At 34.4% G+C, this 27439-nt stretch overlaps 1 protein-coding gene across 5 annotated transcripts in view; it reads right to left on the bottom strand.

Moving 5' to 3' along the window:
- Aldh-III (Aldehyde dehydrogenase type III) overlaps nt 1–20290 on the bottom strand; it is a 72681-nt gene extending 52391 nt beyond the window's left edge. For 3 of the 5 annotated variants that reach the window (XM_075313832.1, XM_075313833.1, XM_075313830.1), the window contains exon 1: nt 6073–6276. In XM_075313832.1, the coding sequence (XP_075169947.1) occupies nt 6073–6142 (70 nt within the window). In that variant the 5' untranslated portion in view covers nt 6143–6276. Of the gene's footprint in view, nt 1–6072; nt 6278–19970 lie in introns of those variants that run through there. The other 2 variants (XM_075313829.1, XM_075313831.1) reach the window with 2 other exon arrangements.
- Between the last annotated feature and the right edge of the window lie 7149 nt (nt 20291–27439).

The following is a 27439-nucleotide window of genomic DNA, read 5'->3' as shown; positions in this document are numbered from 1 at the left end:
GTTTGTCTAAAATTTCGTTTGGGAGGAAAGAATTATTTTTTTGCGTGTAGAAATGCTGCTTCTATGCTAAGCAAAATTAGCGTTCCTATTTTGAGGACAAGAAATCGTTGGCATCACTGCAATATTTTTTTAAGTATGAAGGTCACAAAAGACACGGCTCAGCGTATTCAGTTGTTAAATTAAAAAGGAATACGACTGACCAGAGAATGAAGCGGCCGGGTCGCCCCGACGATTTTAGCCGCAGTCCGTAGACGCCGTCGTCGATTATGTCGGCCCAAGTCGACTTAAATTTAAACGCCTAAATATATTAACTTAAATCTGATTTTTGACTATAAATATTTTATTTTCTACCATAAATTGTTTAATTGATGTTTTAGTGGATAATTTACCAGCACTGAATACACAAATTTGTATCATATCTGCCGTCAAGCCACCCCAGCAGATAAAAAACAATGAATGTCGTTTACTGCCGACAAAAATTGGTCGGCTTTAATTTCTGACATTTTGTTCTTAAAACATGTTTCACTGAAAAAAATATTGTCGTGAGGCCAAAGATTTCATGCCCTTAAATTTTGTATGCGAATTTTGCTTAGCATAGAAGCAGTGTTGCTAGTATTGGGGATTTTTCCCCAAATTGCGAATATTTTTACGTGAATGGCAACGAGATTTCTGAGTTGGGAACTTGGGGATTTTATGGGGAATTTCCATAAATTTGAGGATTTTTTTGAAATCGGTTTAACATAATAAATTAACATCAAATTTGTCATTGAATCGATCAGGACTCAGTGATAAGAGAGAAGTTCACCACTGTGATATCACAATGGAATGAATAGTCTATGTGAGCCTGAAATATCGGGCTACCAATACACCTAACCTAACATCAAATTTCTACATTTTTACAAAAGAAGTTCAGAGGTTTGTCAACATTTAAAAAAGAAAACTATGATGTCCTTTATTCCACGGTATTCGAAAATGGAGCATTTTATCTAGAAACGGACACAGGATTTTATTTCGGGAGACCAAGCTCTTTTTTTTAAATTTTGGCTAAGGTATTTTTCTACAATTGCAAAAATTTCAGACTCGTTGTCCCCGTAATCAGTTTTCATCACCGATTTGGCCAATACTCGTATATTCGATAAATACAGAAATGATGTAGCCAATTCACTTTAATATTGATTTACCACCACGGTTGCCGCTCGAGCAAGAAATAATCTACCAAAATTAGGAGAAAATTTTACCAAAAAATTTTATTTCTATATAGATTATTTTTTTTATACCCTGCGCCACACTGTGGAACAGGGTATTATAAGTTAGTGCATATGTTTGTAACACCCAGAAGGAGACGAGATAGACACATGGTGTATTTGGCAATAATGCTCAGGGTATGTCCCTGAGTCGATATAACCATGTCCGTCTGTCCGTCCGTCCGTCCGTCTGTCTGTGAACACATTTTTGTGATCAAAGTCTAGGTCGCAATTTAAGTCCAATAGCCTTCAAATTTGGCACATGTTCCTAATTTGGGTCAAAATAGAACCCTATTGATTTTGGAAGAAATCGGTTCAGATTTAGATATAGCTCCCATATATATCTTTCGCCCGATATGCATTTTTATATGAACCCAGAAGCCAGAGTTTTGGCCGAATTTGGTTGAAATTTTGTACAAAGAGTACAATTAGTAGTATAGTCATATATGCCAAATTTGATTGAAATCGGTTCAGATTTAGATATAGCTTCCATATATATTTTTTGCCCGATATGGACTTATATGGCCCCAGAAGCCAGAGTTTTGGCCCAATTTGGTTGAAATTTTGCACTAGGAGTACAATTAGTAATATAGTCATGTGTGCCAAATTTGATTGAAATCGGCTCAGATTTAGATATAGCTCCCATATATATGTTTTTCTGATTTCGACAAAAATGGTCAAAATACCAACATTTTCCTTGTTAAATCGCTACTGCTTAGTCGAAAAGTTGTAAAAATGACTCTAATTTTCCTAAACTTCTAATACATATATATCGAGCGATAAATCATAAATAAACTTTTGCGAAGTTTCCTTAAAATTGCTTCAGATTTAAATGTTTCCCATATTTATACCCTTCACCACTACTGTGGTACAGGGTATAATAAGTTTGTGCATTTGTATGTAACGCCAAGAAGGAGTAATCATAGACCAACCTTTTAGTATACGGATCGGCTTAGAATTAAATTCTGAGTCGATTTACCGATGTCCGTCTGTCTGTCTGTCCGTCTGTCTGTCCGTCTGTCTATCCGTCTGTCTGTCTGTCTGTCTGTCTGTCTGTCTGTCTGTCTGTTGATGTATTTTTGTGTGCAAAGTACAGCTCGCAGTTTTAGTCCGATTGTCCTAAAATTTGGTATAGGGTCCTGTTTCGGCTCAAAGACGATCCCTATTGATTTTGGAAAAAATCGGTTCAGATTTAGATATAGCTGCCATATATATTTTTCACCGATCTGGTCATAATTGGCGTGTATATCAACCGATCTTCCTCAAATTCCGTACATCCGAATATTTTATGAGTCTCGAAAAACTTGCAAAATATCAGCCAAATCGGTTCAGATTTAGATATAGCTCCCATATGTAGCTTTCGCCCGATTTACACTCATTTGCCCACAGAGGCCAATTTTTGGCTCCGATTTAGTTGAAATTTTGCAAAGGGAGTAGAATTAGCGTTGTAACTATGCGTGCCAAATTTGCTTGAAATCGGTTCAGATTTGGATATATCTCCCATATAAAGCTTTCGCCCGATTTACACTCATATGACCACAGAGGCCAATTTTTAACTCCGATTTAGTTGAAATTTTGCACAGGGAGTAGAATTAGCATTGTAACTATGCGTGCCAAATTTGGTTGAAATCGGTTCAGATTTAGATATAGCTCCCATATATATGTTTTTCTGATTTCGACAAAAATGGTCAAAATACCAACATTTTCCTTGTAAAATCGCCACTGCTTAGTCGAAAAGTTGTAAAAATGAATCTAATTTTCCTAAACTTCTAATACATATATATCGAGCGATAAATCATAAATAAACTTTTTCGAAGTTTCCTTAAAATTGCTTCAGATTTAAACGTTTCCCATATTTTTTTTTTACTAACATTGTGTTCCACCCTAGTGCATTAGCCGACTTAAATTTTGAGTCTATAGATTTTGTAGAAGTCTATCAAATTCTTCCAGATCGAGTGATATTTAAATGTATGTATTTGGGACAGACCTTTATATATAGCCCCCAACACATTTGACGGATGTGATATGGTATCGAAAATTTAGATCTACAAAGTGGTGCAGGGTATAATATAGTCGGCCCCGCCCGACTTTAGACTTTCCTTACTGGTTTTTTACTAACATTAGCCGACATAAATTTTGAGTCTATAGATTTTGTAGAAATCTATCAAATTCTGTCCAGATCGAGTGATATTTAAATGTATGTATTTGGGGCAAACCTTTATATATTGACAACTGAAGAGTGAATTCCAAAATCAAAATGAGGGGCGTTCAGGTTTTTTAAATGCAAAATTGAAAGAAATACGTCAAGTTTATATTGACCAAATTTTGACCGTATCACCCTTTATATAGTCCCCAACACATTTGACGGATGTGATATGGTATCGAAAATTTAGATCTACAAAGTGGTGCAGGGTATAATATAGTCGGTCCCACCCGACTTTAGACTTTCCTTACTTGTTAAATTTATTTCTGTATAGAAAATTTTGTCAACATTTTATTCTAGAGAAAATTTATTTCTATAGAAAATTTATGAAGTACCTCTTTGCAAAAACTACCAAAACATCAAAAATTCTACCAATCAACCAAACAATAAAAATCTACCAAAAATCTACCATTTCTGGTAGAATTTTACCAACTGTAGCTACAAGGTAACCGAATTCCCATTTTCATATCTCCAGGATTTGGAAGATGATCACCGGCCTCTTGGTGTTGTGGTTTAAAATCTTGGTCATATTGCAGCTACAAGCGGGTTTAAAATATTGTTTTTTATTATTAAATTATTACTGATTTTCCACAGCAGAGTCATTTTCTGTTTCTTTATTGTTGTTTTTTAACTTGTCAAAAATTTATTGAGGATTTTTGTGAGGAATTTAAATTGGGGATTTTTGGGGACGAATGCATCATAATTTGGGGACAAAAGCCAGAAAAATACTAGCAACACTGCGCAACTTCCTGATGCAAAGGTTTTTTACTTTTCCAAAAGTCGATAAACTTCTCTATGAAGTCGTTTTTTTTCTGTATATGTAAATTGAAGTTGTCGTTAAAACCCTATTAATTGACTTTAATAGCATATAAAGAAAAAAGCTAAAAAACGAATAAATTAAAATTTGTTTTCTAGAATCAAGTACGCAAAGCTCAAATTTAAAAGAGAATTGTGTCTTAAATGTGTCCTTAATTCAATTCTCCGCTTCTATGGCTTGGAATCAATTCAAAATCATCGGTGTAAAGACAACATCTTTGGAACATCTTTTTTTCAGTGTTGAGGTGACGTCAATACAGCATTACTTTCTTATATCCTACATTTTGTTTCAATAAGAACATGACAATTTTTAATTATTTATTATAATTGATTTTTAATTGGCGACATGGCATTAACCATCAACGATTTCCCTCTCGCATTCACGTAAACGTACAAGTTGTTCGTCTATCGGCAGCAGAGAATGAAGCCGCCGAGTCGCGCCGCCGATTTTAGCCGTCGCCGACCCGTTTTTAGCAGTCGACGCCGCCGCCGAATATGTCGACTCATCTCGACTCAAATTTAGCCGCCAATTAATCTAAAATATTGATTTATATCAGAAAAATTTAATAATATTTGTTATAGTTTTTGCCAAAATTTTGAACTTTCCACTTTCAATCAATTAGTATCAAGTTGCTATAATAGTTTTACAAAAATTTAGCTCAAAAAATTTGAATTAAATGTAAATTTGATTGTAAGATTGGTTGTACAACTAATCTCATTACAATTCGGAAAACTTCAAATTGATTTTATAATAGATAATTTTGCGCCGCCGAACAGACAATTTTTTATCGGCTTAGCCGTCAAGCCGCCGCCGCCGGAGGCGAAAATTTAGTGTTAGCCGCCGCCGACAAAAATGGGTCGGCTTCATTCTCTGATCGGCAGTCGCTACTTTTGTGTTTACAAATTAGAGCTGCTTTTCTCGAATTAAGATGTGTGTTACGATTAGGATTTTATGGAAATTCAATTGATCGTTTTTATTCGCAACCCGATTCGACATAAAAGTCGAATAATCAATCATTGTAAAAATATATGCGCCTAACAATAGGCAATTATTTTTCAATTACGCCATTATTGTTGTAAAAGTATTTCAAAGAGTAATATTTAATGAAATAAAGGTGGAAGTGGTAAGCTAATATCATTTGTAATAACACTTGCATTCGATTACACTAAAGATATATTATATTATAGTAAATATTATAGTTAGTCTTCATATAATGGCCTAGTCGTAGTGTTATATTTAAGCAATATTGTAATGCTTGAAATATAAAAAAAATGTAATACACTTGCATTGGATTACACTAAAGATAGTCTATAAATGGATGATATACACATTTTCCTTTTTGAAAAATTAAAGCACATTTTGTTACACTTTTTTTATACATTCCATCATACCATGATGTGTAAATTAATTTGTCATTATGTTTGTAGCATAACAAAATATCCATTTGTGTTCATATATGTATGTTATTACTCGCCCCAGCCGAACTTTGAGCCTTTCTTATTCTAATACATTTAATTACAAATGACACTTTCTGGATTACCAGCAGATTATTACATGTTTTGTTAAACAAAACATTTTCATATCGGGCAAATCTGACTGAACATGTTTGTAATAAGTGTACAACTACACACAGAAAAGATCAAAGTCTGAATGTTAAATTTAATTTATGCTATTACTATGTAACGTAAAGTTTTTGCAAAAGTCAATTATACAACAAATAATAATTTACAATAACAGGATTTATAATAATTGAAAACAGGTTACTACCATGCACAGAGTTATAGACATAATTTAAATTGTATACTCACCAACATAGACCGATGGTATTTCGAGCACCGTATCTTCGCTTGTATTCAACTCCTTATTATTATCCTCCATATTTCCAACTTAATGACTCCAACTGCAAAACAATGAATGAATGTTATTGTGAAGTTATTTTAAAATATAGTGATCCAGCAAAATTTTTATGAAAATTTTCTTTTAAGTTGGATGACGGCGCGTCGTGTGCATTAAAAGAGCTCGTGTTAAACTAAATGGCTAGTATGCTAATACGAGACCTCTCTCTTCCGTTTCGCTTTAGTCTAAAATTTCTAGGCGAAGAAATTAATTACATTTTCAACAAATCGTCAACAACCGCCATGTAGACTCCCTCCCTCCAATTGCGAGGCAATTAAGACCGTATATGAGAGCATATTTGCATGCAGGTGTCTTCATGCAGGTTATACTTGAAGAATGTTCATGTGAAAATCATGAAATTTTAATGTTTCTAACATCCGAACTAAAGTCTATGTGCAATTAATTTTTTATTCTATTGCTACAATTATGGATTTTATCCTCAATCATCTTTATACTATACCGATAGACCTATCGGTAGGGCTTTTGTTGATACTTTTAAACTTGTAGAATGTATTTTGAAATATTTATTCATTGCATACATTTAAACGATTGAGTGAAGGTAAATATTCTTGAGAAGTGCATTCGATACTTGGCATACAGTGCATATCAAAAGTTTATTACTTTATTGGCGCGCTTATTTAATACCTTTGAGAATTACTATATCATGAAGACCAAGCAGGGCACAAAGCCATGCAGAAACCAGAGATAGATTGGAGCGAAAATTTTTTTCGGCACACCACATTTAACACTTCTCCGGCTAGTCGATGTCAATCACAATTTTCGGACCAAGTATTCGCCTTCCAGAGTGTTTTGTTGATTGCCACGAAACGACCCAAACAATTTTTGACGCAAACATACGAGGGCAGTTCGGAAACTTCTTAGCCTAGCACAAAAAGCGCGGTATAAACAGAAACAAGTATTTACGGCCGTAAGTTCGGCCAGGCCGAAGCTTATGTACCCTCCACCATGGATTGCGTAGAAACTTCTACTGAAGACTGTCATCCACAATCGAATTACTTGGGTTGCGGTAACACTTGCCGATAGTAAGGTATCTTAAAACTTCCTAACACCGTAATATATACCACATAGTCCATACGTGGTATATATTAAACTAAAAAAGGCCGATTAAATACGTATATAATTAAGTTTAAAGTTTTTCTTGAAATAAAATTTTGACAAAATAAAATTTTGACAACATTTTCTATAGAAGTAAAATTTGGAAAAAATTTTCTATAGAAATAAAATTTGGAAAAAATTTTCTATAGAAATAAAATTTTGACAAAATTTTCTATAAAAATAAAATTTTGACAAAATTTCCAATGGAAATAAAATTTTGACAATGTTTTCTATAAAAATAAAATTTTGGTAGATTATTTTTGCCTTGAGTGGCAACCATGAATATGACCCGATATGGACCAATTTTTGCATGGTCATTAGAGAACATAACCAACACCATGTACCAAATTTCAGCCGGATCGGATTAAATTTGCTTTTCTTAGAGCAATCGCAAGCCAAATTTGGGGGCCCGTTTATATGGGCGCTATACGTAAAAGTGGACCGATATGGCCCATTTGCAATACCATCCGACCTACATCAATAACAACTACTTGTGCCAAGTTCCAAGTCGATAGCTTGTTTCGTTCGGAAGTTAGCGTGATTTCAACAGACGGACGAACGGACGGACATGCTCAGATCGACTCAGAATTTCACCACGACCCAGAATATATATACTTTATGTGGTCTTAGAGCAATATTTCGATGTGTTACAAATGGAATGACAAAGTTAATATACCCCATCCTATAAAAAATATAATTGTTAATTGTTTTGGAAACTTCTATCTCTATTATGAACACATGTTAAATTTTGTATCCATCTGGCAACGCCTTCATATAGAAACAGGTGTTCCAAAAAGACGCATCCGCAATTCTTTTACAATGGAAAAATTAGAAATGCGTGCTGTTATTAAATATTTACATAAAAAAGGTTTATCGGGACCAGAAATTCATAACGATATGGTGAATGTGTTAGGTGAAAGTGCTCCTTCATATGCAACAGTAAAAAATTGGATTGCTGAATTTAAACGTGGTCGTACAAGCATTGAAGTGGAACCACGTAGTGGACGTCCAAAAACAGCAACAACAACAGAAATTGTAGCCAAAGTCCATGATATGGTATTAAATGATCGACGAATAAAAGTGCGAGAAATTGAATGGGCAGGAATTTTCAAACTAAAAAGGGTTTCATTCTGGTGATCACCGTTTTATAGGATATACACGGGAGCCACCGTGATGCAATGGTTAGCATGCCCGCCTTGCATACACATGGTCGTGGATTCGATTCCTGCTTCGACCGAACACCAAAAAGTTTTTCAGCGGTGGATTATCCCACCTCAGTAATGCTGATGACATTTCTGAGGGTTTCAAAGCTTCTCTAAGTGGTTTCACTGCAATGTGGAACGCCGTTCGGACTCGGCTATAAAAAGGAGGTCCCTTGTCATTGAGCTTAACTTGGAATCGGGCAGCACTCAGTGATAAGAGAGAAGTTCATCAATGTGGTATCACAATGGACTGAATAGTCTAAGTGAGCCTGATACATCGGGCTGCCTAACCTAACCTAACCTATAACCTATTTGTGATAAACATTTATTATTTTACAGGATGTAAAAACAATTTCATAAAGACTAACTCAAAAAATAATCTTTTCTGGCTAATTGCATTTTCCCTCACATCTTTCCCACTTCCGCGATGTTATTTAGTTCTTAGCACCTTTTTTTATAAATTTTTGAAATTTACCTTTCGCATGGACGGAGAATCGAACCGCGGATCATACAGTTTGTAAGCCAACACGCTATACACTGGGATACGTAGCTGTTATTAACATCAACAAACAATTATCGCTATAGCCATCAACGTACAAGCAACGCGAACGTCAAACAGTTATATTTATATAGTATAGTTTTCGGCGCCCACGAACCGATTGCACAAACTTTATTTAACAGAAGCATACATTTATTTGGCCACCGTAGAGCAATGGTTAGCATGTCCGCCTTGAGTACCAAGGGTCGTGGGTTCAATCCCTACTTCGACCAAACACCAAAAAGTTTTTTTTATCATATATAGTCCAAATATGTTCGGAAGATTCCGAAAAGATGTTCCGACATTACATACCACTATATTAAATTTTTACTATGAAACTTTAAAATGTGTCTTATTAAAGACTTATGTTAAAGTCAGAAAAGAACAATGCTTGATATAAACGAAACGAAACAAATTGTTTGATATAAATCAAAAATTATTATTTTTGTTGCAAATGTTGTAACAAAAATTTTTTTGAAATTTTCGAAGAAATTCGAAAAAACTCTTAACAAAAGAAAAACGTTTTCGGTACTCGTTTCCCAAAATTTTGCGTGTATTGAGTACTTGATTCTAGGAAACAAATTTTAATTTAATTGTTTTTCAACGTTTTTCTTCAAGTGCTATCAAAATCCATTAAAAACGTGTTAACGACATTTTATATTTCCGAAATTATACTTAACTACTAGTAGTATATTTCAAGTAAAAACAACCTTTAAAATAAAGTTTTACAAAACTTCTACTATTTTTCAAACACTTTTTAACTTTGCAAAAAGTCAACAATTTTAAAGACGATTTATAATAATTTGGAAATTTTTTTAGAAGTATGTATTAAAGCCAAGTTGACCTTAGTGAAACGAAATTTCCTTTCATGTTAGGATACCCCAGTCGATTCACTTAACTAAAAAGACAAAACGACTTCATTGAAAAGTTTATCGACTTTTGGACAAGGAAAAAAGTTAATATCAGAGAAAAACGTGTCCAATGCTAAGCAAAATTTGCTTGGGTATTTAAGGACATAAAATCTTTGGTCTCACAAAAATTTATTTTGCTGTGTACGCTCACTTATCGACAGTCGCTTTGGATGTACTGAAATACTAGTGAGAAAAATCAGTTCTGCATAACAGGTTGGCTGATAAGTCCCCGGTCTGACACATAGATGGCGTCGCTAGTATTAAATGCATATTATTGTTATATAGTACCACCCTTCAAATGATTCGTGTCAAAATTTGACGTCTGTAAGTCAATTAGTTTGTGAGATAGAGCGTCTTTTGTGAAGCAACTTTAGTTATTGTGAAAAAAATGGAAAAAAGGGAATTTCGTGTTTCGATAAAATACTGTTTTCTGAAGGGGAAAAATACGATGGAAGCAAAAACTTGGCTTGATAATGAGTTTCCGGACTCTGCCCCAGGGAAATCAAAAATAATTGATTGGTATGCAAAATTCAAGCGTGGTGAAATGAGCACGGAGGGCGGTGAACGCAGTGGACGCCCGAAAGAGGTGGTTACCGACGAAAACATAAAAAAAAAATCCACAAAATGATTTTGAATGACCGTAAAAAGAGTTGATCGAGATACCAGAGGCCTTAAAGATATCGAAGGAACGTGTTGGTCATATCATTCATCAATATTTGGATATGCGGAAGCTCTGTGCAAAATGGGTGCCGCGCGAGCTCACATTTGACCAAAAACAACAACGTGTTGACGATTCTGTGCGGTATTTGCAGCTGTTAACTCGTAATACACCCGAGTTTTTCCGTCGATATGTGACAATGAATGAAATGGCTCATGGCTCCATCACTACACTCCTGAGTCCAATCGACAGTCGGCTGAGTGGACAGCGACCGGTAAACCGTCTCCGAAGCGTAGAAAGACTAAAAAGTTCGCTGGCAAAGTAATGGCCTCTGTTTTTTGGGATGCGCATGGATTAATTTTTATGGATTATCTTGAGAAGGGAAAAACCATCACAGTGACTATTATTGGAGCGTTAGAAGGTCGAAATCGCGGCAAAACGGCCCCATATGAAGAATAAAAAAGTGTTGTTCCACCAAGAAAACGCAACGTGCCACAAGTCATTGAGAACGATGGCAAAAATTCATGAATTGGGCTTCGAATTGCTTCCCCACCCACCGTATTCTCCAGATCTGGCCCCCAGCGACTTTTTCTTGTTCTCAGACCTCAAAAGGTTAGGTTAGGTTATGTGGCAGCCCGATGTATTAGGCTCACTTAGACTATTCAGTCCATTGTGATACCACAGTGGTGAACTTCTCTCTTATCACTGAGTGCTGCCCGATTCCATGTTAAGCTCAATGACAAGGGACCCTCTTTTTATAGCCGAGTCCGAACGGCGTTCCACACTCTAGTGAAACCACTTAGAGAAGCTTTGAAACCCTCAGAAATGTCACCAGCATTACTGAGGTGGGATAATCCACCGCTGAAAAACTTTTTGGTGTTCGGTCGTAGCAGGAATCGAACCCACGACCTTGTGTATGCAAGGCGGGCATGCTAACCATTGCACCCCGGTGGCTCCCACCTCAAAAGGATGCTCGCAGGGAAAAAAATTTGGCTGCAATGAAAAGGTGATCGCCGAAACTGAGGCCTACTTTGAGGCAAAACCTAAGGAGTACTACCAAAATGGTATCAAAAAATCGGAAGGTCGTTATAATCGTGGTATCGCTCTTGAAGGGAACTTTGTTGAATAATAAAAACGAATTTTGACAAACAAATGTGTTTCTCTTTGTTATGTCGGGGACTTATCAGCCAACCTGTTATATGTCATTATTTACAAAAGTTTTACATAAAGAAAGGGAAATCACTGCTGCTATTTTTATTGTTATGGTCTAAGAAAACCTATTAAGTTCTCAGAATATATTAGCCACTGTTCTCAGCATATATTAGTTTGTTAGTTCAAGCACTCAATCCAAATAAAATTAAAATTCTATATATACTATTTATTTTTCAAAGGTCATTTGCAAACTAGTTTTGAAAATGGCACGGATAGCAAATACAAACTAAAATAGTTGCGCTACCTGTGACACTCAATTTACTTGTCATTTGATTAAACTGAAAAGTGATGGCTGATTTCGAAAGGCAAAAGCGCAATTAGAAAAGCAGTCGGGCTAAAATAGTCCGGAGTCGCTATATTATCAGCTTTATATTAGAGAATTTATTGTTTTCCGATAGTGGACCGTTTACATTTTTGCTGAGCTGGGATGACGGTAGTCAAATCATAATAATTTCTTTAATCTTTATTTTATCTTTGTTATTAAATCAATCATTTTTCCAATCTAACTATTTGGCTCGGTGTCAAAAATAAAAACATCAACATAAAATTATAAACAAAACCAGTGTATAAGAGCAAGAATTTCTTCTGTATTCGCATAAAATTATAATATTTTTAATAAAAGACTGATGCAATATACGTTCTAAAAACCTTTTAATTACCTTTTATATTCATGGGAATGAATCTTCACCATACATTTCTCTAATGAATATGCTAATTAGTATTTTCAATCTTTATTTGTTTATTTATTTATTTTTTTTTTTGTCGCTAATATTATTGAAACACGTGATGTCGAATCAAATGTTCCAAATTTAGATTTTGTCATTGTCTCCAGGATTGATATATCGTTGCACACTATAATGTGCAAAATGTATGTCATTAAATGGGGACTTGTATTCGTATCTACTTAGTTGTATTTTATTTATTTCGATATTTGTGTGTCAAGATTATTAGCAAAATTGGTGGCATCGTCGTCTTGTAATGAATGTTGTGTGCAAATATAATACAAACACTGGTTCAGAGTAATACAAAATAGCTAAACAGAATTTTTGAATTATAAATTAAATTAAATAACAAATTAAATTGGGGAAATGACGATTTTATTATTTTATGAAAATTATGTATGTAAAAAATTATATTATTCCTTATCTCTTTTAAACTTAAATATAGAGTAAATTGATAAATTTTAGAATGCAACAATTTTTAATATTAATGTAAAGATATTTTAATTAAAAGAAAATTTAAAAAAAGTTGGTTATTTTTACAATAAATATAAATAAAAAAATTAATGATCTTGATTAGGAAGACGTGTTTGAAATGTGTGCTCTTCCTCAATGAGTATCGAGTAACAGACTGATAAGTCCCCGGTCTAACAAAGAAAAACACTTTTTTTGTCAAAATTCGTTTTTATTATTCAACATAGTTTCCTTCAAGAGCGATACAACGATTATATCGACCTTCTAATTTTTTGATACCATTTTGGTAGTACTCCTTCGGTTTTGCCTCAAGATAGGCCTCAGTTTTGGCGATCACCTCTTCATTGCAGCCAAATTTTTTCCCTGCGAGCATCCTTTTGAGGTCAAATAACAAGAAAAAGTCGCTGGGGGCCAGACCTGGAGAATACGGTGGGTGGGGAAGCAATTCGAAGCCCGATTCATGAATTTTTGCCATCGTTCTCAATGAATTGTGGCACGGTGCGTTGTCTTGGTGGAACAATACTTTTTTCTTCTTCATATGGGACCGTTTTGCCGCGATTTCGACCTTCAAACGCTCCAATAACGCCATATAATAGTCACTGTTGATGGTTTTTCCCTTCTCAAGATAATCGATAAAAATTATTGCATGCGCATCCCAAAAAACAGAGGCCATTACTTTGCCAGCGTACTTTTGAGTCTTTCCACGCTTCGGAAACGGTTCACCGGTCGCTGTACACTCAGCCGACTGTCGATTGGACTCAGGAGTGTAGTGATGGAGCCATGTTTCATCCATTGTCACATATCGACGGAAAAACTCGGGTGTATTACGAGTTAACAGCTGCAAACACCGCTCAGAATCATCAATACGTTGTTTTTGGTCAAATGTGAGCTCGCGCGGCACCCATTTTGCACAGAGCTTCCGCATATCCAAATATTGATGAATGATATGACCAACACGTTCCTTTAATATTTTTAAGGCCTCTACTATCTAGATCAACTTCATTTTACGGTCACTCAAAATCATTTTGTGGATTTTTTTGATGTTTTCGTCGGTAACCACCTCTTTCGGGCGTCCACTGCGTTCACCGTCCTCCGTGCTCATTTCACCACGCTTTGCATACCAATCAATTGTTGTTGATTTCCCTGGGGCAGAGTCCGGAAACTCATTATCAAGCCAAGTTTTTGCTTCCACCATATTTTTTCCCTTCAGAAAACAGTATTTTATCAAAACACGAAATTCCTTTTTTCCATTCTTTCACAATAACAAAAGTTGCTTCACAAAAGACGCTCTATCTCACAAACTAATTGACTTACATACGTCAAATTTTGACACGAATCATGTGAAGGTTGGTACTATATACTATATAACTTTTAAATAAGACCATCCACGTCGTCTTCTGAGCACGATTGCACGGTACGGTACACAGTTTCGCCAGTGGGTATCAGTGGATACATGGTTTACCCACAAAAAGCCTGCAATGCTTCTCATAAATGGTATCACAGTGGCGCGTATGTCTCCAGAGTGAGGAAACGCGGCGACCATTCTGCAGAAAGCTTCCTCATGCCTAACCATCACTACACGCAAAGAAAAAAAAACATTTGGAAAACGTGTACCGAAAACTTTTTCTTTTTAGAGTTTTTTGAATTTTTATCGAAAATTTCAAACATTTATTACCAAAAACAAATTTTTGTTACAATTTTTTTTAATTTCGTTTATATTAACTGACTTTAAGTCTTTAATAAGACACATTTTGAGGTTTCATAATAAAAAATCAATATAGTAGTAGGCTTAGGTTAGGTGGCAGCCCGATGTATCAGGCTCACTTAGACTATTGTGATACCACAGTGGGGACCTCCTCTCTTATCACTGAATGCTGCCCTATTCCAAGTTAAGCTGAATAACAAGGGACCTCCTTTTTATAACCGAGTCCGAACGGCGTTCCACATTGCAGTGAAACCACTTATAAAGGGTGATTTGTTAAGAGCTTGATAACTTTTTTTTTAAAAAACGCATAAAATTTGCAAAATCTCATCGGTTCTTTATTTGAAACGTTAGATTGGTCCATGACATTTACTTTTTGAAGATAATTTCATTTAAATGTTGACCGCGGCTGCGTCTTAGGTGGTCCATTCGGAAAGTCCAATTTTGGGCAACTTTTTCGAGCATTTCGGCCGGAATAGCCCGAATTTCTTCGGAAATGTTGTCTTCCAAAGCTGGAATAGTTGCTGGCTTATTTCTGTAGACTTTAGACTTGACGTAGCCCCACAAAAAATAGTCTAAAGGCGTCAAATCGCATGATCTTGGTGGCCAACTTACCGGTCCATTTCTTGAGATGAATTGTTCTCCGAAGTTTTCCCTCAAAATGGCCATAGAATCGCGAGCTGTGTGGCATGTAGCGCCATCTTGTTGAAACCACATGTCAACCAAGTTCAGTTCTTCCATTTTTGGCAACAAAAAGTTTGTTAGCATCGAACGATAGCGATCGCCATTCACCGTAACGTTGCGTCCAACAGCATCTTTGAAAAAATACGGTCCAATGATTCCACCAGCGTACAAACCACACCAAACAGTGCATTTTTCGGGATGCATGGGCAGTTCTTGAACGGCTTCTGGTTGCTCTTCACTCCAAATGCGGCAATTTTGCTTATTTACGTAGCCATTCAACCAGAAATGAGCCTCATCGCTGAACAAAATTTTTCGATAAAAAAGCGGATTTTCTGCCAACTTTTCTAGGGCCCATTCACTGAAAATTCGACGTTGTGGCTCGTTAGTAAGTCTATTCATGATGAAATGTCAAAGCATACTGAGCATCTTTCTCTTTGACACCATGTCTGAAATCCCACGTGATCTGTCAAATACTAATGCATGAAAATCCTAACCTCAAAAGAATCACCCTTTAGAAGCTCAGAAATGTCACCAGCATTACTGAGGTGGGATAATCCACAGCTGAAAACGTTTTGGTGTTCATTCAAAGCAGGAATCGAACCCATGACCTTGTGTATGCAAGGCAGGCATGCTAACTATTGCATATAGTAGTGTGTAATGTCGAACATCTCTTCGGAATCTTCCGCACAGTATTGAATATATGATAAAATAAAACTTTTTGGTGTTCGATCGCAGCACGGGTTGAACCCACGACCCTTTGTATTCAAGGAGGATACAAAGGGTCGTGCGTTAAATAAAGTTTCCTTACATTGGTTCGTGGACAGCCAAGACTATCCTATATAAATATAACTGTTTGCGTTGCTTGTGTATTGATGGCTATAGCGATAATTGTCTGTTGATGACAATAACAGCTATGTAGCCGAGTGGATAGTGTGTTGGTTTACAAACTGTGTAGTTCACGTTTCGATTCTCCGTAAAATTTAAAAAAAAATATAAAATGGAATAATTTCTTCTACATGACAGAACTAGAAAACCTCGTGGAAGTAAGAAAGATGTGAGGGAAGATGCAATTAGCCAGAAAGGACTTTTTTTGATTTAGTCTTTATGAAAATATTTTAACATCATTTAAAAGAATCAACGATTGTCACAAAAAGTATATTATTTTCTTCCAAACAAACTTTACAGCGAAGAATTATTTTTTGGCGTGTAGATCTTTTAAAATGTCCACTGTCCAAGCTACCCTACGGGAAACGGATCATCCCCAAGGCTAGTACAGAACTAGTCCCTGGTGTGTAAGGACCAGTTCTGGTCAAACCGTATAAAAGGGACCAATCACTTTAACATGGATTTGTCATTGACGGAATAAATTTACATTTTAGGACACGATTTGGACTCATTCCAAAAGACACGTCCTGAGACAATTTACCATAGTAGGACCACTCCATACACTGAAAAAACAGTGAACCCACCAGGAAAGATAACTTTCGATTAATTTTAGAAAATTTTGAATTTTTTTAGAAAATTTTAACTAAACAGTATTACAAGCGCTGGCATCACTCCGATATGGTAAAAATAAGTAAATATTTTTCGACAAATTCAAGAAAATTTATTAGACATAACTAAGTTTTTGCACTTGTTAAAGAAAATTTTGTAGTTTTAAGAGAAATCTTGGAGTTCAAAATTGCAAGAATGTCTTTAGTGCCATACGAAGTTCATGATGGACACATTTTTGGTAAAATTTACAAATTTAAGGAAATAATGAACTATTTTGTGAGAAATACGAAATTAGGAATCCTTTATGCTTTATTTTTGTATAATTTTTTCCTGTGTTTTAGTTCATTTAACTAACGTACGCAAAAAATTATTTGAGTAAAGTAAACTTTTTCCAAACATAATGATTCTATGAACTAATATAAAGTTAAATTGGCTTTAGTGAAATAGAGAGTTCACTTTTTTTTGAGTGTAGACAGGTCAGTCTGGAACAACCTCTTAACTCCCCGTTGCATTTATTGTATCGGAATCGCAACCGACAGGAAAAATTTTGGTGGAACAATAGTCAAATCCACGAACGTGAAAATTTAGTGTTCTTCTTTCAACTTTCTTTTTTCAACTTTTCTGTAACCACCTGGGTTGCACAAATCACCCAAAAATTCACTAAGGCGGAAATCAAAATAAGTGGAATCAATAGAGTTATTTAAATTTACTTTTTTTTAAATAAAAAATTACATATTTTTAATAAAACGCGTGAATTAAATATAAAACATTTCAAATTTTTTACGCGAGTATTTTTTTAACCGGAAATACATCCATCTTGGACATAGACTTTTGCAAGTGAATTGATTTCACGAAACTTCCGGTGAAAGTGGATTGTAGGACACCAAAATCGTGGAATTGATTCACATTCACCTGGAATGGGCATAAATGTATAGAATTGATATTGAATGTTTAGAAACTAATAAATTATATTAAATGGGTAAAAATGCAATAAAATGAATGTAGCATAGGTTCAAGTCCTGTGATAAGTCAGTCAGTGGTAATTAGAACCAATTTCCCGTAAGGTATTTCGCACGCTTTAAATAGGCCAATTTTTAACTAAGTTACCTCCAAGATTTACTGGGTCCTGAAAATCTGATGTATGGCAACCGAAATTATCCTGTGATGGTAAGACATTTCTCAAGCGTACGTTATTGGTTAAGGTGGGTATTAAGTTCGAGTTTAGCCGCTAAAATCGTATTTTTTTCACGATTACTTTTCTTTAATAATCCATTTTAAGGAATACAAACTTTGCTTCGGGCTATTCCCCATCAAGTTATAATAAAATTTGCAACAAATATGTATAATTTTATGTTTTTTTTTACTGATTTAGTTTTCACTTTAGCGGCTAAACTCGAACTTAGTACTCACCTTTAGGGTACAAATGTTGTTGGTAAGCAGTTTTTTTTATCTCAACTACTTACCCAGTTTTTTTCGGGGGACTATTACCACTTGGGAAATATATTTATGTTTTTTTTTTGCTCCCAAACTACAGTGTTTGGTCATATCTCATCAACGTTTACAATTTAACTCTTCGTAATACTGCAAAGAAGAACTTTTCCATAAAACATGCCCTTGCAAAAGTAAAAAAGATATCCATTTAATAGTATAGTGCTTACCAATTTTGAATATAAATGAATACGTTATATCCAAAATTAGAGTGATCAAAACCGGTGGACCGGTTTATCTTCTTACACGAATTTTTGGTTTTTCTATTTTCGGGGGACCGGTAGAGCCGGTGTTTTCAAGACCTCAAAAACCGACTTTCGGTTTTTATATTTTCATTGTAAAATCTCCAATTTAAAGCAAAATTAAGGCAAATACATCCGAGTATTTAAAAAAAAAACTACAATGAAAACACTTCCCAATAGATGTTCGAATTATTTTTTCTTTATTTTTTTTATGACTATAAATCAAGATTTTCATTTAAAAACCACGCATTTTTATGAAAACCGGTTGAACCAGTTATGCCGGTTATTTGTTTAAAAAAACACCGTCCAAAAACCGAGGCTATGTACTAGAGTGTTCAAAACCGATGGACCGGTTTATCTTCTTACACGAATTTTTGGTTTGTCTATTTTCGGGGGACCGGTAGTGCCGGTGTTTTCAAGACCTCAACAACCGACTTTCATTTTTTATATTTTCATTGTAAAATCGCCAATTTAAAGCAAAATTCAGGCAGATACGTCTGGGTATGTTAATAAACTGCAATGAAAACAATTCCCAATAGATGTTCGTATTATTTTTTCTTTATTTTTTTTATGATAATAGAATAAAATTTTCATTTCAAAATTACCCATTTTTATGAAAACCGGTTGAGCCAGTTATGCAGGTTATTTGTTTAAAAAAACATCGTCCACCGGTTTTGGAAAAAAAGTTCGGGTTTTTAAAACCGAAAAAACACAACTTTAAAAAACCCGGTTTTTTATCACTGTACTATGGACTTATATTTCGGATATTTGCAAACTTTTTATTTCATTTATTAAAATTGGATTGAATTGGCTAATGCTATATTACTCCTCGACTTAAAGGACATTATGAAAATTTCATTTTACTTAAAATTTTATTTTGTCAACTTTTGTATATTTTTTTTTTGCTTCCAACGTCACTGTCCAAACGATTGCTTTTGTTTTTAGTAAACAATACATGTGTGACATATTAAATGTTATTTTAATTGTCAACAATAATGCCAACTAAAGCAACAACAATTTTTTTTTTAATATTCATCGTACGCACATTTTGGCCTTATGGTAATAAGACCGTGGACGTTATGTATGATTGCATTTGGAATATCTGCACTAAATCTTGTCTTGCCGTATATATGTGATGGACGAATAAATGGAGTAGTAATGTAACTTATTTTACCGGGTAATGGCTATTACCATTATTCAATTACATAATCTGTTGGAAACACTATTCACACACACACGCACGCACAGACATACATTCACCAACTTACAAAGTATTTACTTTCAATTTGATACAACAACACAAAATGCTCTGATTCTTCTTCGTTTGTTGGTTTCTTTATTTTTGTTGAGAGAGAATTTTAGATTATTACCAATTGTGATAAGCAGCGATTATCTCACAAATAAACACAGACCGAATTGACCGATGACCACTTTCAAAAAGTCCAAGATAAGATTTAGATTTAAAATCTCGAAAAAAAACGTTCACTTATTAACAACCGTGTCGCGGTGCGAGTTTGTTTATCTTTTGCCCCCCGACACTTTTATGATTATAACTTGAAGTTTTTTTTTAGCGTTTTCGTTGTTATTTGGTTATCAATCAATTAAAAAAAATGGGGAAACAATTTTTAATTTTAGTTTTTTCTTCAGAACGGGTTTATAAATAAATAGAGCTGCTTTGGCTAATGCTGTTGTTTTCCTGGCGATATCACAATTTAAACTAATAATAAAGTTTGGTTTAGAGTCGGAGGAGGTAAGCGCTTTCGCGTCGTTGCTTATAACAAAAATCAATAAACTACGAGCAAAAGGTTTGAACGGCAGCAGCTTAGCTGGCTAGCCCCCTTATGAATATAATTCTTTACAATTGGTGGTTGTTTGATGTTCCAGACTTATTTTTAGAGACAAAAGGCAAGCACGCATGCTCACTTACACACGCACACACACATTAGTTTTGGGAGCTTCTCCATTCTCCCACTATGGCTTCGATTAGTTTCAATCACTTCATTAATAAATCTTACATTCAAAACGCGTGCGCAAAGCAGGCACAGTGTTTTCATTTTAGTTACAATTGGTATAAAATTTGAAAACGTTAATACACTGTTAAAAATATGTTTTTCATATGTTCCGATATAAACAAAATGTGTTTCGGGCACAGTTTTTAAACACAATATATTTAAGTGCAAACATGTAATGTTCCTAAACTAACACTAAATGTTTGGGACATCTATGTTAATATGTTAGAATATATTATGTTTGGGGCATGAAGGTAGAGTTACATACCATGCGTTCAATGCGTGCGATGCGTCCGATGATTGAAGAGTTGAAATTTCTCTTTGAAATCAAAAGCTCGAATAGTCTGTCGCAATAAGAAAAAATCAACCCTTCTATCAACGCACGGATTGGCGCATGGTGTGTAATTCAACCTTGAATGTTTCATAAAAATCATATGTGTGAATGCAAACATATATAAATTTACAAATGTCGACTAAACATACATATGTTATGATATTTTATTCAAAGCGACAGAGAGAGTATAGAGAAAGAAATAGAGATGGAAACCGGGAGAGTTGACGAAAGATATCAACATAACACAGCGAAAGAATCAAAAGAGAACAATTTCTGTGAAACCGCTTGTATGTTGTTTCGAAAAACTATTTTATGATAAGGCCAAAAATTTGATATGCTTAAGTCTAAATATTATTTAATTTGAATAAAGAGAATAGACATTCGGAACCAAGAGAATAGACATTTGAAAAACAAACAGCATATGTTTTCGCCTTGAGAGCAGCATTTTATGTATGTGTGGACATGTGTTTTGTTTATCATTTTGGCATTATGGGCACAATTTTTTTCTTGGTTCGTTAAAAGAAATCAGGGGTCTTCATAAAAATAACTAATATACTCTTTTTTAGAGCTGGGACAGTAAAATGGAGGAAATAGTGAAAAATTACACAGTAAAATGTATAAAAACAAAGTTTAGTTCCTCTTTATTAATAAGTAGTCCACGAGGAGTTGACGGACACCATCAAATATAAAAGCGGGCATTAAGTTCGAGTTTTGCAGCTAAAACAATTTAAAAAGTTTATTTTCTTTAAAATGAATTATAAAAGAAAAATAAAAGGCATTTTAGAGCGATGGTGTTAAATGCTAGTAAAAAACTGTACACGCCTAAATAAATTTATGTTTATATTATAAAATTAATTATGTATGTTTATACTCCACGTTCTTCTTTTGTTAGAGTTTTTGAATTCCTTCCAAATTTTAAACAGTTTTTTGTTACAAAATTGTTATTTTTGCAATAAATAAATAATATTTTATTCAAAAATCAGTCAATTTCGTTTGTATCAAGCACTGTTACTGACTATAAATCTTTAATAATCCCCAATTTGAAGTTTCATTATAAAAATTTAATATAGTATAAATATAAATATAAATGTGTAAATTAAAAAAAAAAGTGTTCGGTGGGAGCAGGGATTGAACCCACGATCCTTTGCATGCAAGGCAGACATGCTAACCACTGCTCCACGTGGCAATCAAATGTATGTTTCTGTTAAATAATGTTATGTTTGCATGGGCTCGTGGGCCTTGCAAACTATGCTATATAAATGTAACTTATAACGATAATTATCTACTGGTAACTATAACAGCTACGTAGTCCAGTGGATAGTGTGTTGGCTTACAAACTGTATGGTCCTCGGTTCGATTCTCCGTGCAGGCGAAAGGCAAAATTTAAAAAATTGATAAAAGTGAATAATTTCTTCAACAATATTTGTATTACAGAAAAAGGTGCCAAGAACTAAATTATTTCGTGGAAGTGAAAATTACGAGTATGTTAGGGAATGAGCACAATCGTCTTTGCGAAAAATTCTTCCAAGCATATCAAAATGCTTCCAAACATATAATATGTTCACATAAAACAAACATATTAATGTTTCGGCAGTATCCAATAATATATGTGCTTCCTGCAAAATATGTTTGGAACATACGTTAAAGAAGCGATTTTTTTTTTTGAGGGTGTATAAACTTTTCCTTGAGAATGCACAAATAATAAATCAGCTTAAATGGGGTTACCTCTTATTATGGATAAACGTATACAAATTATTGCAAGTGAACATATACTAATTTCACGCCATCAGATCGGATGAAAATAGAGAAAAAGGTTCATAAATGTAAAGCAGATTATAAGGGGTTATATTCTACGAAGAAAATTCAAGACGTCAAATCAGGAAATCCTAAAATGTATATTTTAATTTTTATATTATTACTATAGAAATAAAATGTTGACAAAATTTCCTATAGAAATAAAATTTTGACAAAATTTTCTATAGGAATAACATTTTGACAAAATTTTCTATAGAAATAAAATTTTGACAAAATTTTCTATAGAAATAAAATGTTGACAACATTTTCTATAGAAATAAAACTTTTGCTAAATAAGATTTGTTTGTTTGGTACTTTTTTGGTCAAATTTTCTCCAAATGTTGGTAGTTTGCTTATGGCTAGAGTGGCAACCGTGGTCTTGAGCACAAAACACTGTGCGACATTGGATTTACAAATATCTCAGAATCACATACATACAAATAAGGTGAGAAACGCCGTCCACGCATATGCAAATACGATGAGAGCGCTTAGAGTATGTGTTTGTACTTACACTATATGTTTTTAAACCAAAATAGTTTTTATATACTATAATATAGAAGATCCTACGCTCTTTATACCCTTCACCACTACTGTGGTACAGGGTATAATAAGTTTGTGCATTTGTATGTAACGCCAAGAAGGAGTAATCATAGACCAACCTTTTAGTATACGGATCGGTTTAGAATTAAATTCTGAGTCGATTTAGCGATGTCCGTCTGTCTGTCTGTCCGTCTGTCTGTCCGTCTGTCTGTCCGTCTGTCTGTCTGTCTGTCTGTCTGTCTGTCTGTTGATGTATTTTTGTGTGCCAAGTACAGCTCGCAGGTTTAGTCCGATTGTCCTAAAATTTGGTATAGGGCCCTGTTTCGGCTCAAAGACGATCCCTATTGATTTTGGAAAAAATCGGTTCAGATTTAGATATAGCTGCCATATATATTTTTCACCGATCTGGTCATAATTGGCGTGTATATCAACCGATCTTCCTCAAATTCCGTACATCCGAATATTTTATGAGTCTCGAAAAACTTGCAAAATATCAGCAAAATCGGTTCAGATTTAGATATAGCTCCCATATATAGCTTTCGCCCGATTTACACTCATTTGCACACAGAGGCCAATTTTTAACTCCGATTTAGTTGAAATTTTGCACAGGGTGTAGAATTAGCATTGTAGCCATGCGTGCCAAATTTGGTTGAAATCGGTTCAGATTTAAATATATCTCCCATATATACCTTTCGCCCGATTTACACTCATATGACCACAGAGGCCAATTTTTAACTCCGATTTAGTTGAAATTTTGCACAGGGAGTAGAATTAGCATTGTTACTATGCGTGCCAAATTTGGTTGAAATCGGTTCAGATTTGGATATATCTCCCATATATAGCTTTCGCCCGATTTACACTCATATGACCACAGAGGCCAATTTTTAACTCCGATTTAGTTGAAATTTTGCACAGGGAGTAGAATTAGCACTGTAGCTATGCGTGCCAAATTTGGTTGAAATCGGTTCAGATTTAGATATATCTCCCATATATAGCTTTCGCCCGATTTACACTCATATGTCCACAGAGGCCAATTTTTAACTCCGATTTAGTTGAAATTTTGCACAGGGAGTAGAATTAGCATTGTAGCTATGCGTGCCAAATTTGGTTGAAATCGGTTCAGATTTAGATATAGCTCCCATATATATGTTTTTCTGATTTCGAAAAAAATGGTCAAAATACCAACATTTTCCTTGTAAAATCGCCACTGCTTAGTCGAAAAGTTGTAAAAATTACTCTAATTTTCCTAAACTTCCAATACATATATATCGAGCGATAAATCATAAATAAACTTTTTTGAATTTTCCTTAAAATTGCTTCAGATTTAAATGTTTCCCATATTTATACCCTTCACCACTACTGTGGTACAGGGTATAATAAGTTTGTGCATTTGTATGTAACGCCAAGAAGGAGTAATCATAGACCAACCTTTTAGTATACGGATCGGTTTAGAATTAAATTCTGAGTCGATTTAGCGATGTCCGTCTGTCTGTCTGTCCGTCTGTCTGTCCGTCTGTCTGTCCGTCTGTCTGTCTGTCTGTCTGTTGATGTATTTTTGTGTGCAAAGTACAGCTCGCAGGTTTAGTCCGATTGTCCTAAAATTTGGTATAGGGCCCTGTTTCGGCTCAAAGACGATCCCTATTGATTTTGGAAAAAATCGGTTCAGATTTAGATATAGCTGCCATATATATTTTTCACCGATCTGGTCATAATTGGCGTGTATATCAACCGATCTTCCTCAAATTCCGTATATCCGAATATTTTATGAGTCTCGAAAAACTTGCAAAATATCAGCAAAATCGGTTCAGATTTAGATATAGCTCCCATATATAGCTTTCGCCCGATTTACACTCATTTGCACACAGAGGCCAATTTTTAACTCCGATTTAGTTGAAATTTTGCACAGGGAGTAGAATTAGCATTGTAGCCATGCGTGCCAAATTTGGTTGAAATCGGTTCAGATTTAGATATATCTCCCATATATACCTTTCGCCCGATTTACACTCATATGACCACAGAGGCCAATTTTTAACTCCGATTTAGTTGAAATTTTGCACAGGGAGTAGAATTAGCATTGTTACTATGCGTGCCAAATTTGGTTGAAATCGGTTCAGATTTGGATATATCTCCCATATATAGCTTTCGCCCGATTTACACTCATATGACCACAGAGGCCAATTTTTAACTCCGATTTAGTTGAAATTTTGCACAGGGAGTAGAATTAGCACTGTAGCTATGCGTGCCAAATTTGGTTGAAATCGGTTCAGATTTAGATATATCTCCCATATATAGCTTTCGCCCGATTTACACTCATATGTCCACAGAGGCCAATTTTTAACTCCGATTTAGTTGAAATTTTGCACAGGGAGTAGAATTAGCATTGTAGCTATGCGTGCCAAATTTGGTTGAAATCTGTTCAGATTTAGGTATAGCTCCCATATATATGTTTTTCTGATTTCGAAAAAATGGTCAAAATACCAACATTTTCCTTGTAAAATCGCCACTGCTTAGTCGAAAAGTTGTAAAAATTACTCTAATTTTCCTAAACTTCCAATACATATATATCGAGCGATAAATCATAAATAAACTTTTTTGAATTTTCCTTAAAATTGCTTCAGATTTAAATGTTTCCCATATTTTTTTACTAAGATTGTGTTCCACCCTAGTGCATTAGCCGACTTAAATTTTGAGTCTATAGATTTTGCAGAAGTCTATCTAATTCGGTCTAGATCGAGTGATATTTAAATGTATGTATTTGGGACAAACCTTTATATATAGCCCCCAACACATTTGACGGATGTGATATGGTATCGAAAATTTAGATCTACAAAGTGGTGCAGGGTATAATATAGTCGGCCCCGCCCGACTTTAGACTTTCGTTACTTGTTTTTTACTAAGATTGTGTTCCACCCTAGTGCATTAGCCGACTTAAATTTTGAGTCTATAGATTTGTAGAAGTCTATCAAATTCTGTCCAGATCGAGTGATATTTAAATATATGTATTTGGGACAAACCTTTATATATAGCCCCCAACACATTTGACGGATGTGATATGGTATCGAAAATTTAGATCTACAAAGTGGTGCAGGGTATAATATAGTCGGCCCCGCCCGACTTTAGACTTTCGTTACTTGTTTTGTTTTAATATTATCATAGAGCTATAGTTTGGAAACGATTAACTGATGGAAAAAGTGTAATATAGGTATGGTAAGTGGATATTGGTTATAATGCATATAACAACAAAGTATTCACGTGATTCCAGTGGGGAATTCTTCTTTTGTGAAAACAAATCAAGAAAAGAAAGAAGCGGAAGAGATCTTTCTAGACAGTTTCCTATGAATCTTAAAAAAAAACAAACGCATAAATTATTTGAAATAGTTGTCTGGCGATTTTAACAAGTTTTTCGATTTTTTTCTAATACCATGAAACATATAATTTTAAAATTTTTTTTAATATTCATTATATTATATTCGTTTGTATATGGTATACGATATTTCTGCAAATCCTACACACAGAAAAAAAAATACTTTATTCGCAAGGGGAATATAGAAATTATAAAATTTAAATTAGGGCAAAGTACTTTTGTGAGTTTTTTTAGTACCAAAAAGTAAATTTCACATCTGAAACGACTTATAGTATAGTCGTTTCAGATGTGAAATATACTTTTTGGGGCACCACTTTATAATAAACAAATGTTCAATTGGAAATATTTATTATTCATAAATCAATATAAAATATTAGACACAAATACTAAAAGAAATATTGACCTATTATGACGGATTATGCAACCTAATCTTAGGACACGCAATTTATTGTGTAAGGGCAATTTTCTTTAAAATAATGAAATTTTAATTTGAAGAAAGTGTATAAAACTAGCTTCACATTTTTTTCTTAAATTTAGGACACGACTTTTGGAAATATGCGTCCCTGCGTTAATGTTGTATGTCTTTGAAGTTAGGAAATGTTTCCTTAAAGTAAAGAAAAACCTTGTTTTATTTACAGAAATCGTTTTTAAATTAACTGATATATTGAAGATTTAAGATAAAAACGCATCAAATATAGGGTATGTCTTATTTTGACGATTTTGCATCTTTGGTTTAAAGTATTTTTTTGTTTTTTTTTTTTTTTTTAATTAAGAAAACAATTTGTACTTTGAAGTATT

Source organism: Haematobia irritans, chromosome 5 (genome assembly GCF_050003625.1).
Source record: "Haematobia irritans isolate KBUSLIRL chromosome 5, ASM5000362v1, whole genome shotgun sequence".
NCBI classification, from domain to species: Eukaryota; Metazoa; Arthropoda; class Insecta; order Diptera; family Muscidae; genus Haematobia; species Haematobia irritans.
This window is presented reverse-complemented; position numbering and strand designations above follow the sequence as displayed.